Source organism: Phoxinus phoxinus, assembly GCF_949152265.1.
Source record: "Phoxinus phoxinus genome assembly, chromosome: 25".
NCBI lineage: Eukaryota > Metazoa > Chordata > Actinopteri > Cypriniformes > Leuciscidae > Phoxinus > Phoxinus phoxinus.
The window spans coordinates 17,736,962-17,748,782 of NC_136900.1; the positions used below are offsets into that span (position 1 = coordinate 17,736,962).

The 11,821-nt window shown below is 35.0% G+C and overlaps 2 protein-coding genes across 6 annotated transcripts; both read right to left on the reverse strand.

Annotated features, from left to right (window-relative positions):
* Positions 1-121: 121 nt before the first annotated feature.
* mapda (N6-Methyl-AMP deaminase) lies at positions 122-4,929 on the reverse strand. 2 transcript variants are annotated; one of them, XM_079603115.1, is made up of 10 exons: positions 4,792-4,929; positions 4,539-4,669; positions 3,253-3,313; positions 3,083-3,170; positions 2,919-3,000; positions 2,716-2,842; positions 2,563-2,643; positions 2,333-2,471; positions 1,324-1,424; positions 122-1,171 (listed from the first exon to the last, which is right to left on the reverse strand). In XM_079603115.1, the coding sequence occupies exons 1-10, from the start codon at positions 4,834-4,836 to the stop codon at positions 980-982; spliced, it is 1,047 nt and encodes a 348-aa protein (XP_079459241.1). In that variant the 5' UTR covers positions 4,837-4,929; the 3' UTR covers positions 122-979. The 2 variants fall into 2 exon arrangements, with proteins under 2 accessions (XP_079459241.1, XP_079459242.1); XM_079603116.1 differs by having other exon boundaries at positions 240-1,132; positions 4,792-4,926.
* Positions 4,930-5,100: 171 nt separating this feature from the next.
* cplx3a (complexin 3a) lies at positions 5,101-11,781 on the reverse strand. 4 transcript variants are annotated; one of them, XM_079604276.1, is made up of 6 exons: positions 11,743-11,781; positions 11,538-11,657; positions 11,201-11,350; positions 7,075-7,204; positions 6,092-6,179; positions 5,140-6,018 (listed from the first exon to the last, which is right to left on the reverse strand). In XM_079604276.1, exons 3-6 carry the CDS (start codon positions 11,217-11,219, stop codon positions 5,794-5,796), a joined length of 462 nt encoding a protein of 153 aa, XP_079460402.1. In that variant the 5' UTR covers positions 11,220-11,350; positions 11,538-11,657; positions 11,743-11,781; the 3' UTR covers positions 5,140-5,793. The 4 variants fall into 4 exon arrangements, with proteins under 4 accessions (XP_079460403.1, XP_079460402.1, XP_079460400.1 ...); XM_079604274.1 differs by having other exon boundaries at positions 11,201-11,455; XM_079604275.1 differs by having other exon boundaries at positions 11,201-11,657.
* Positions 11,782-11,821: the final 40 nt, after the last annotated feature.

Consider the following 11,821-nt stretch of genomic DNA (forward strand, 5'->3'; position numbering starts at 1 on the left):
GTCCATGGGGAATTGATTGGATGATTAGACGGTTGTGGTTTGCTATTGGTCGATCTCATGTGAGTGACAGATTGTCCCACCCTCACGCCAATAAACATGTCATCAGAAAAGATGTTGCTGCAAGAGGGAGTGGAAGTTATTTTGATTAAATATTATGAGAGCATATGACTTAAATAAAATAGAGGCATGCACAGATAAATCATACGGCAATATTCCATTAAAAAACAAAACAAGAAATTGAACATTTTTATTTTACGGTGACTTTGCATGCTGAGCTATTACATACACTTTTTCTAGCTCTGGCACTAGAGGGGACAGAAAATATTTGAGGATATAAAAATGTGGATATACAGCTAACCAAACATTTAACATGTCGGAGATCTGAGCTGTGTAAAGTGAGGAGAGAAACCAGAATCACTTTGCAGTTTGTGATAAGAAACATTTATAATGAATTGCTGCCCTCTAATGGTAAAACCTTTTGGTTGTTTGGGTGAACTAACCCTTTAACTGGAGCAAAAACACACCAAAACATTGCATGAGCCCATGAGCAAGAGAATTAAACAGATTTTCTAGTTGTTTTCGTCCAATCAGATACTGACTGCGCAACATATGCAAATAAGAATGTTTAGAACTTTTTTTCTTCCAAATATGGAGTATTTATTAACAAAAAATTTATTGAAAATGTTAAATGAAATAGACCACTTTCACAGAAGCTGCGGAATTAATAAACGTATATTTAATATTGTTAATATTAAAAATACCATTTATCTTCAAGAAACCTTCAAAAGTCTATGATAAATATTAAAATCTATTTAATTTAAACAGTCTAACTCTGTTTCACACAACACAGGTAGTTTATATATTAGTTCAGATATTAATGCAGCGTGTGCTTTGAAATTAAGGAAATTTCCTTAGCTGAAAAGCAACCGTTTGGGCTCTCTGAGGTAGGACTGTTGGTGAAGTTTACAGCAGTCATTCCTCATTGGAGAATCTGCTGTTTGAGCTCCGCCCATTTCTTCTCCAGCCTGTTTTTGATTGGCTCAGGGGCGAAGGTGTATCCAATGGCCTGCTGGGAGAGACTCCACACGGCCTCCTGAGTCAAACCAAAGGTGGAGGCAGCCAGCTGGTACTCCTGAGAGAGATCCGTGCAGAACACACCCTTATCATCCGTCTGACGGGACAGGAGGAGCAACAAGCATAGTGTTATTTTCTAATAGAATTTATAAACACTTGTTAAAAAAAGTTCCTTGGCATTAAAGTGTCTTAACTGCATAATATTGTGTGTGTGTGTGTGTGTGTGTGTTTTGGGAGGGGAGAACTCACGCAGAGAACACATGGGTGTCCTCGCTTATACCAGTACTGGAAGTGATGCTTCTCATATGAAGGCACCGTTTGACCTTTGACATTAGAGGTCAAACACAGCTCTGTAAAACAAGAACGGGAATTATAATAGAACAATATATATTATATATATATATATATTTTTTTTTTATTATCTAGCAAGTATATATATATATATATAAAATGCAAGTCATTTTGAAATTTTGATGGAAAACTAGTAAAACAAATAAAAAAAAAGTAAAATAAAAGTTTCAAAAATATTTATTTAAAGTATATAACATTTATAGATTTATAGAACATTTATAATATTAGTAATATTAGTTATTAATAACATAAAATAGTTAATAATTTTAAAATGTTATCTAAAGTTTTTATATATATATATATATTTAAAGTTTCTTTAAAGTATTTTGTTTTGGAATTACGATGGAAAACCTGTTTAAAATTGTTTTACAAATAATTCTTAATTCATAAGTACATTCTTAAGTATGCAATTTCGGAAATACAATAGGACACTATTTAAAAAACAAACAATAGTTAATAACATAAAATAGCATATAATAAAAAAATATTCTTTAAATTTGAAGCATGTAATTTTGGAATTATAATGGAACAATAGTAAAAAAATATATAATTTTTTTTTTAACACTAATTAAAAACAATAAATAGTTCATAAAAGTAAAATAAAATATGAAACTAGTTACATTCAAGTATCTAATTTTGTAATGACGATTGAAAACTAGTCAAAACAAAATATTTCCTAAAATAGTTTTAAATATATATATAATTCTTTAAAGCATGCAATTTTGGAATAATGATAGTTTAAAAAAATATGATTTAAAGCTCAAGTATGTACTTTCAGAATTACAATAGAACAATATATAAAAAACCTAAAATAGTTTTACATAAACATAAAACAGTAAAACAGTTTTAAAAAGAATTCTTTAAAGTTCAAGTATGCAATTTTGGAACTAGGATGGAAAACTCATACCGATTGGAATTTTTTGTCTGCAAACTTTCTCCACAAGACTGTCCGATCCACCGACCTCAGGATGCAGGAAGGTTCCGTGGCCGATTCTATCCGGAGGCAAGTTCAACAACAGCTCGGACTCATCCCTCTGAGAAGGAACCTGAGATACACACAAACTCCGGCGTAAAACACGTAAAAGCATTCATACCGAAACAAACTTCCGAAATGGAGATGTTTCCATGTGCTCTGACCTCTGAGAGGTGTAGAGCCAGCTTCAGACCGCAGTTCTTGGCTTTCTGAAGTGCAGAGAGCAAGTCTTTTCCATGACCGACCTGTATGATCAAAGATATGTAGACTGCAGGCGGAAACAAGTGGAGTATGCTGTTATTGCAATCTGAACTCACGGTTGGATCTCCACTGAGGTCAAGTCCGACTACTATCCCATCACTGGAGAGCAGGAAGTCCTCTGCCAGCTTCACGGTCTCCATTGCAACCTCAGGCCCGTGTCTGCGGTCCACAGCCACGAGAAACCTGTTCAAACATTCAAGCATGCAGTGGGTGAGCATGAAAACATCTTTAAAATACAGGATTAATATTTAAACATTACCTAACATCAATGTCAACTTCCTCTTGTTTACACTGCCGGATGGCTTCCAGCACAGTTTCAATGTATCTTTGTTTAGTGAGACCTTTTCGTGACAAAAACAAATGTCAACAATAAGCAGAAATGAGCTGGTAATAATTGTTTGACATATGAATTGCTTCCAGAACCTGTTTCAGTCACTTCCCGTGGCGTGCTACGCAACTCCAAGTATTTTACGCCATCTGCCGCAAACTCTTGGATGACTGCTTTGGCAACCTATTAAATAAGAATAATTCCTCTTTTTTAATTTATTCTTATACATGTAAAAGAATACAACTTTGAGCGAATGTTGCTTTACCATTAGGATGTCCTCTTCTGAATCAACCAGCTGATGAATCACTTTAAACACTTGAAAACACCTAATGGAGAGATACACTCATTTAAAAGCTCACTCGTAACTTCAGGATTTAGACTAGTACACTATGGCCCGGTTTCACAGACAGGGCTTAGATTAAGCCAGGATTAGGCCTTAGTTCAATTAGAACATTTACGTAGCATTTATAAACGTGCCGTAGAAAAAACATCACTGGTGTGCATCTTGAGACAAAACAATGGCACTGACTTATTTAAAGATATGTCAGTGCAAGTTTCTTTCAGTTAAAACAGTTCAAACTTGTATTTTAGTCTGGGACTAAGTTTAAGCCTTGTCTGTGAAACCGGGGATTGTGTGTACTAATCTAGTTGGCAAACAAGCAATGTCTTCATCCAAATATGTATACATCCCTACTCTTTTTAGTTGGGGAAAAAAACAGTGATACAAGAAGTGTGTACGTTTTCACAGTATTCATAAAACGTTAGTTTTTTAATTACTCAATTGAAACTACTTTTGACGATATATATAAGTATGTGGATATCAGTCAATAATATTAAACTTTTTATTATTATTAATTCTCAGTCTCTCTCATTTTTGGATTGACTTAAAAATTGGACAAGGCAGGGGGGGAAAAGCTTTTAATGTAGAATCTTAAAACCTTACTATTTTACTGAACAACAAAATCACCTCGTTAATACTTTAATTATTTTAGCAAAATTGTACATTCCCAAGTCAAGAATAACTACGGTAACCAAACAAAAAAAAAAATAACTTCTGTAACATTGATTTTAAGAACTTGAGAACCCAGAATAAGAAACTTACTTATGAAAACAATACAAAAACCGATATTCAAATTCATGTCTCAGTCTAATGTTACATTTTTGTTTGTTAGCTTTTTATAGCCATTGTTTATTCTGTATTATTGTTGTTGTTTTGTTCTTTATCTCACATTATCTGACCTGTTTAAGTATTGTACTTTTTTGTTCTGTATTTGACTGTTATTACAGAACTGAAAACAAAATAAATGACGTTGACAACTTGACGGATGTAGTAAGTATGGATTAAATTAATTCTACACACATTAATACTATATCGAACGAACTTCTTTGACGGTCGAGAAGCAGGTGTTTTTTTGTTTTGTTTTTCAAAAGTGCCTACTCAGAGAGTATGCCATTTCAAATGTAGTCTCAGATTTATTTTGAGCACTACATGTTTGTAATTGTCAAAACCCATATAGGTTCATTTGAAGTGTACAGGTGTTTGATACGGACTCGTCCAGTGTTCGGCGCTGTCCGCGGCGGATGGCGGTCATGTTGTGCTCAATGTTCAGATGCGGCTTGCGCTGAATCAGCGTCTCCATAATCTCAAAACTGACTGATCCGTTGAGATGCGCGTGCAGCTCCTGAAAGAAAAATAAACACTGTATTTGACTTCATTATCTACTTTTATATAAATACATAATTGGGATGAGCTCATTAAAAGATCATCTCTGTTTTATTAACTGATCTTTTTTGTGTTTCCTACCACTTTGGGCAGCTGACGATAAAATAGATCCGCTTCGGTGTCCATTGACTGTTCCGTCGCGTGTGCGAATTTCAAACATCGATAGAATGACACATGGAGACGGAATGTTTTTCCTGATGCACCACAGTTCAGTTGCGTTACAGAAATAAGTCTTAGAAAACATCGACTTTTGACAGTGGTTCCCTATTGATTCAAATTAAACTGGGGGCAAACTAATGAGACGAATTGATTTGACGTTTTTAGCAGTCACTATTTAATCTAAGATAAACATATAATGTAGTAATAAATGAGCAACAAGGAACCTGAAATAAAATAAGTTGAATTGTTTTTAATATTTTATTTCAGTTAACATTTATTATAGTTAACAAATGTTAGTTAACCCTGACTGACATTAAATAAATAAAATGTATACAAAAAGAAATGTAAATAAAATGTATACAAAAAGAAATGTAAAAAATACTGTTTACAAGTTTATGTTCTCTTTCAACTAAAAAATAATTCCTGTTTTATCTACACACTTCACATAAATACATCAATATACTGAGTACATAAAAAGGTTCAAATACATAGCCTACTGTAGTTTAATAGTATAATTTAAGCAATTGCATATTTTTTATTAATATGACCAGAACATTGTATTTTGTAACATTTTCTGACTTTATATCACATATAAACAAATATAACATTAATCACTAAAGCACAACAAGTAGAAAGATGTTAACTGATAATTATTGCCCTAAACCACTATTATGACAATGTATACTATACAGTGTGGCAAACATTATTTGCGATATTAGCAAACACTTAATATATATATATATATATATTATGTGATTGCTTGGCTTTGGGTAGGAGCTTGTCTTTCACAAAGCATCTCATTATAGGCATGCTGTTTATGGATCTGATTTATTCCCTATATTCTCCCTGAAGTCATCGGAGCCGAGGAAACACCCGATCCTCAATCAGCAGTCCAACTCTGGGGTGCTCGTGTGCCTGGCTGGATTACATGACATCACACTTTTCAGCCGACTGTCTAATGTCTTCGAGGGTGGACTGGGCCTTCTCTTTTAACTGATCAATATCTACGTTCTGAATGTTGGTCAGCTGACCCAGGACAGACTGCTTGCTCTCCTCCTCCTGGTTGTCTTCAGCGATCATCTTGGCCAGTTCTGTGGGCAACTCCACGTTGTCTGCCGCAGCCTGAATTTGCGTGTCGTCCAGTTCACTCTGTAAATAAAAAGTACAAGTTAGTAATGAAATGACAATGGTTCACAGTGCATTTTATTAAAGGGGTGTTTACTTTTGGAAGACGATATTTTTCCCTGAAGTGGCTCCTGACTGTGGCCCGTTCAGCCTTCTTCTGGGCAAAGCTGGTATCCCGCTCCAACCTAGATGAAAAATAGAAGCTAGTTTGAAACGTTTTTTTAATATATATATATATATATATATATATATATATATATATATATATATATATATATATACATATATATATTTTACTTAAACATGATTCCACGAAATGTATAATTGATATAAATTATAAATCATCATAATATTATCAATATGGAATCGTGTTCAGTGTGCATTTGAACTTTTTTTTTATGTCTAGGACAATGTAATACGATGCCATTCAAAAATGCCCACAATAGACAAAAAACAGCTGCATGTGCATTTCTGCAGAGGAGTCACTGTCCTCAAGGCCAAACCAGAGAAACACGGGTCTAGAGAGCAAGGTGACATGCACTATTGATTAAACCACAGAAATACAGGAAGCTGGAGATAAACATTGACCTTCTTGGCATCTCCTTGTATTACGTTTGAACAAGTGACTGTGCAGCTTGTGTATTGAATTCAAACAGGAGGGAAATGGTCCTCATAATTTTATATATAGGCTATATATGTGCGTTTAAAAAACAATTGTTATTGTGGCATTCAACCAGGTTCTCATTTAACATGCATCTGAGCCTGGGAGCAGCCTCCTTTTTTGTAAAGTGGAATATATATATATTTATATATATATATATTAAAATTAAAAACTATTATTTATAAAATATTTATACAATTATTAAAAAAAACAATGCATTAACTTACTGTTTATGAAAAAAAAAATATTAACATCATATTCATTTGCTATTACCAAACTAAATAAAAATGGGAGGGGGAAATTGTGAATATATTATAAAGATAAAATAAAATACATTTTATTGATAAGGTTAAAAAATATCAAACATTTAAAAATAAAAAAAAATTGGTCATGATAACCTTAGTAAAGTGCAGTCTTACTTCTCCTCCGCCAACTGTTCTTGATATTGTTCAAACTCTTCGGGTGTCATTCCTTTTGCTGCAGCTTCGGTCTTCTCTCCTTCTGGCTTTTCTTCTCCAAGACCCCCGGTAAGATCCTTCAGCTGCCCCCCTATCATGTGTTTAAACATAAAAGCCATTGTTTTTCTGCAGAATACAGATATAAAACGCCTGTTTCTTTGGATAATGTGCCAGTCGTTGAGAAAGTCGACTCGTCACTCGTGTGAGAAGAAAACAAAAACGCGACAACGAAAGTAGCCGAGATGTCTTCCTTTCTTCCGCTCAATTCAAGTTCTAGCACCAAATATTCATAACCTGTACAACGCGGAGGAATTCTCTCTCTCTCTCTCCCTCTCTCCCTGTGTGTGTGTGTGTGCGTGTGTGTGTGCGTGTGTGTGTGCGTGTGCGTGTGTGTGTGTGCGTGTAAAGTAACGCGCGACTTCTTTTGCATACATGATTGAAAGTGAAGCTCAAAAACATTGCAAAAGTCACCAATGGCTGACAAAATAATTAAACTACATATAATCGTTAGTTCATTATTTATTTATTTTTTGATGTAGGCTATTCATTCTTACACAACATTTTGTGTATAATGTTGCCAAGATTAAGTTTGTCAATTACACAGTGAAATGCTGTGATGAGGCTCAATTTCAGAGCTAATTTTGTGCCAAAAAAGACATGCATGAGTAACACTGAGTATAAGTAAAAATGTATGTAAAACATACAGAATGGGAATACTATATACAGTGTATATATATATATATATATATATATATATATATATATATATATATATATAAAATATGTTGCTATAAGATGTTTCTACACTGTAAAAAGTTGCTGCCTTAAATTAAGTAGAATCAACTTGGATGTTTAAGTCATTTAAACTTAAATGACATTAAACTGACTAAACTGAGTTGAATCTTGTATAACATAAAAAGTTATATGTATGCCATATTTTGACATATATAACATATTTTGATGAGTTAAAGCAATGTAAAAGCCTATGTTGTCATAACTTATTGATCATATAATTTTTTACAATGTATATCAGGTGTATTTTGAGGAAATAAATGCCTTTTATAAATAAAGACACTATACCAAAAACTGATATACTTACTATCAAATACTTTAGATTTAATTTTCAAGAGACAGGAAATACTGTCACTGGTTTAGTTTGTGTCCGGTAATGACAGCCTGTGGGCTTGTTGATGAGTCAGTATATGAGTAATGATGAGCTGCCACTGTCACTTCTCTCCTAATTGAACCACATACAGCGTAAGGGACTGTGATTTACACTTCTATGCTAAAAGGATTGTGCACAGTCTTACAACTGTGGGAAAATCTATAATAAATACTTATTAATATAAAAAAGATATGCTAATATATGCTAAATGATGCTTTAGGACAAAGTTAGCTTTACGTTATCAAATCACATACAAAAGTCTCTTTCCTTGCCCGCCTGTTTTAAAATGAATTAAATATGCATTTAATATAAGAAGTTAGAGGTAAATATATGACATTTTAAGGTAATAATATTAATCTAAACAACATATACATTGGTCAAAAAAAAATGTATATATATATATAGGCTATTAAGTTTCTAGCATGTTAGCCATGTTTGGCAACAGTTCTTCTACCCTAATCTTTTCATTTCTTAAACAACCATATGGGAAGACAGATCATGGCCATATTCCAGGATGACAGTGTCAAGATTCATCAGGCTCAAATTGTGAAAGAATGGTTGGGAGGAAGTATGAAGAATCATTTTCACACATGAATCGGCACCACTGAGTCCAGACCTTAAATTCACTGAAAGTCTTTGGGATGTGCTGGAGGAGACTTTACAGAGTGCTGGACTCTTGCATTGTCAATACAAGATCTTGACCAAAAATTGACACACCTCTTGATGGAAATAAATGTTGTGATGTTATTTCCATCAAGAGGTGCATCAATTTTTGGTCAAGATCTTGGTGACCATTGTCATCCTGGAATATGGCCATGATGTGTCTTCCTACATGGTTGTTTAAGAAATGAAAAGCTACACACTCCATCAATTAGCCTAGGGTTAGAAGAACTGTTGCCAGACATATACAGTAAAATGCTTGAAACATTATAAAATCACTGCAATAATGATCCGAATATAATAATTTGCCCAATCCAAACAGCAACTTTTTTTTGTCCGGGCAGTGTATATTTGAGATATAAAATTCTATAAAAGTATAAAATAAATCATATTTTTTCATTATCTACATCTTGAATTGTTTAAATACATTGACAAATCACTTTTCTGAAATGACATGAATAATGCATGTTTAAGCGTCGTCTTTGGAGGACATGATGACCTTTCTCAATGACAGCGGTGAGTCAACGCTTTGCACCGTTTGGTGGAATTTTAACACTTACATTTGCTTTGAACGTTCATCTTGCTGAACCCAGCTTTCAGATGTAAATCTCTGATAACATGAGTTTATTCAGAGACGGCACACTAAATCCATTATCATACATGTTTTAAACATGACCAGCTGCAATCTGATTTGTCCTCATTTGTCCAGTGAAGAACACTAGACAATTACTGAATTACATTTATCGTCCACACAAGCCGAATACTCTTTGCCAAACCTTTTCCAGCACTTGTTGTCTATAAGGGTCAATGATTCTCCAGATAAATGCCAGGGCATCGAGAAGGTTTTTCCCTCTTGCCTGAAGCAGTGCCCTAGCGAGTCACATCTCCGTTCAACACAACCCCGAATCACTGTATACTCAAGAACCCTTCATGAGGAACATTTCTGGCCCAAATGCAAACAGCAGAGGGATGCGTTTTGCATGAGAGAAGACTGTGATGAATGTAAGCATCGTGAGGACTCCACTTCTAGTGTTGATTGGGATGTACACTGGCATACGAGCTCCCTTAGGCTGGGCGTGGGTGAAGGCCGGATCCGGGCCTGAGCCCAAATGTCATGGGAGAGATGTAAATGGGGGCTGACGAGCACTGCGGAGCACATCTAAACCCACAGCTGGAGGAACTTTGGTATTTTAGAGAATCAAACATAGCGTGTCACTTAATGTTGCTCTCTTCAGGCGAACGCATGAACTCTGCGTCTCACGGAGATAAAGACTGAAGGAACGTATAAACCACTGTTGCTGTTGACTGCGTAGTCTGTTTAGGCAGGGATGGTTGCAGTATTTCTGTACTTCCCTCATAACAAGAGATCAGAATCATTTCCTTTAAACGATACGGTTCTTACTGTCCCCTTGGCAGTGTCTTCCAAATAGGCCACAAAACAGAGCGAATCGTGACACATGCATGGTGACATCCACAGCCAAGCGTTCTGGCGTGAAGCACACAGGACGCCCGAGGGGGGGAAGCTGAAGTCCCGTCTCCCTAACTTACCTCACTCTTTCTTGTTAAGCAGGGAAGCTCGCGTGCTCGAAGTTTCGTAAGCATTTCCGGATCTCACTTTTAAGGGGAAGTACTACAGGTGGTTTCCTTCCCCTTTCTTTTAAAATGAAAATCAAAAATAATTTAATTAACATAAATTAGCATAATATTCAATTATGCATAATCTTATATGCAACGAGTTGAGCATAGTCTATCAAAGCAACAACCTAATGCATTTCATATTTTTTATTTTAATATATATTTATTTACATGCAAATGTGCATGCTTATGTATATATATATATATATATATATATATATTTCAAATATTGCATTTAGACTAAATACACGCATAAATTTTATAAATATATTTTAACAAAATACAACTTGAAATATTTAAGAAAACACTTTTTATATGCGTAAATGAGCCCGTTTTTACTTATTTAACTACCGATTATAAATAAAGTACAAACAGCATTTAATGCGTGAATAAAATGTAATATTTAGGAAATTACTCTGCCTGTTACATTACCATCGCTTAGAAGTCAAGAGGTGATATATCAATATATCATAAAAATCAAATGTTTAAAAATTCTGTTGGCCATTATTTTGGATGCTTTGTTTCTCTTCCTTTTCCTAAATGAAGAGAATTGAACAATTGAGAATTACACATTCAGATAATCCAACCAATCGGCACGAGACGAGGCCTATATGTATTCTCTCTCACCTCCGTCCCACGACTGCATCCCTCCACCACCCCAACTCCTCGCTCTCGACGGGTTCCTATCCCAGCCAGGGATATCGGGGGAAGGTACTCTGGATTTGGGCCAAATTCCAAGCTCGGAGCGGCCCTCCCCTCGGACAGCGCGCCAAAAATCTGATTATCAAGTGAACTCGTGAATAGGGGTTTCAAAATATTGTGAAAAAATTGCATTTCTTCCAAAATTGTAGCTCCCCTAAAGAAATGAATTCAAATATTTATCTATAAAAGAGAGAAATGCAAACATTTGCCAGTGTTATGTTGTCGTTCAGGTGATTTTGTTGTAGACCAGAGGTGGATTCACCTTCACTGAAAACCACAAACACAGCATTTCAGTGGTTTAGGTTTCATTCTAGCTGCGCGCTCATGAAGCTTCCTCGTCTGGATATCATGTTGCTGATGAGAAACATGCGCTGAGTGAGTCCTATAGATAGACCAGAGAACAATCCTTTCAGATTCTGAAGGAGGTGCATGATGTGATTTTAAAGACGCATCTGCATTATTATTACCGTTTCAGAAACGTCTGTCAAAAGCTCCTGGTGAAAATCTGTCACGAGTCTGGGTCACTGCTAAACGGGCAGAAGTTTG

Excerpts from the sequence above, each read along its gene's own strand:
- cplx3a (XM_079604277.1), bottom strand. The coding sequence starts at position 7,232 with ATGGCTTTTATGTTTAAACACATGATAGGGGGGCAGCTGAAGGATCTT. Across the intron at positions 6,180-7,074 it reads GAACAGTTGGCGGAGGAGAA|GTTGGAGCGGGATACCAGCT; the intron begins GTAAGACTGCAC and ends TTTTTCATCTAG. Across the intron at positions 6,019-6,091 it reads AAAAATATCGTCTTCCAAAA|AGTGAACTGGACGACACGCA; the intron begins GTAAACACCCCT and ends TTTTATTTACAG.
- mapda (XM_079603115.1), bottom strand. The coding sequence starts at position 4,836 with ATGGACACCGAAGCGGATCTATTTTATCGTCAGCTGCCCAAAGTG. Across the intron at positions 2,644-2,715 it reads ACCTCAGTGGAGATCCAACC|GTCGGTCATGGAAAAGACTT; the intron begins GTGAGTTCAGAT and ends TTGATCATACAG. Across the intron at positions 1,172-1,323 it reads GACACCCATGTGTTCTCTGC|ACGGATGATAAGGGTGTGTT; the intron begins GTGAGTTCTCCC and ends CTGTCCCGTCAG.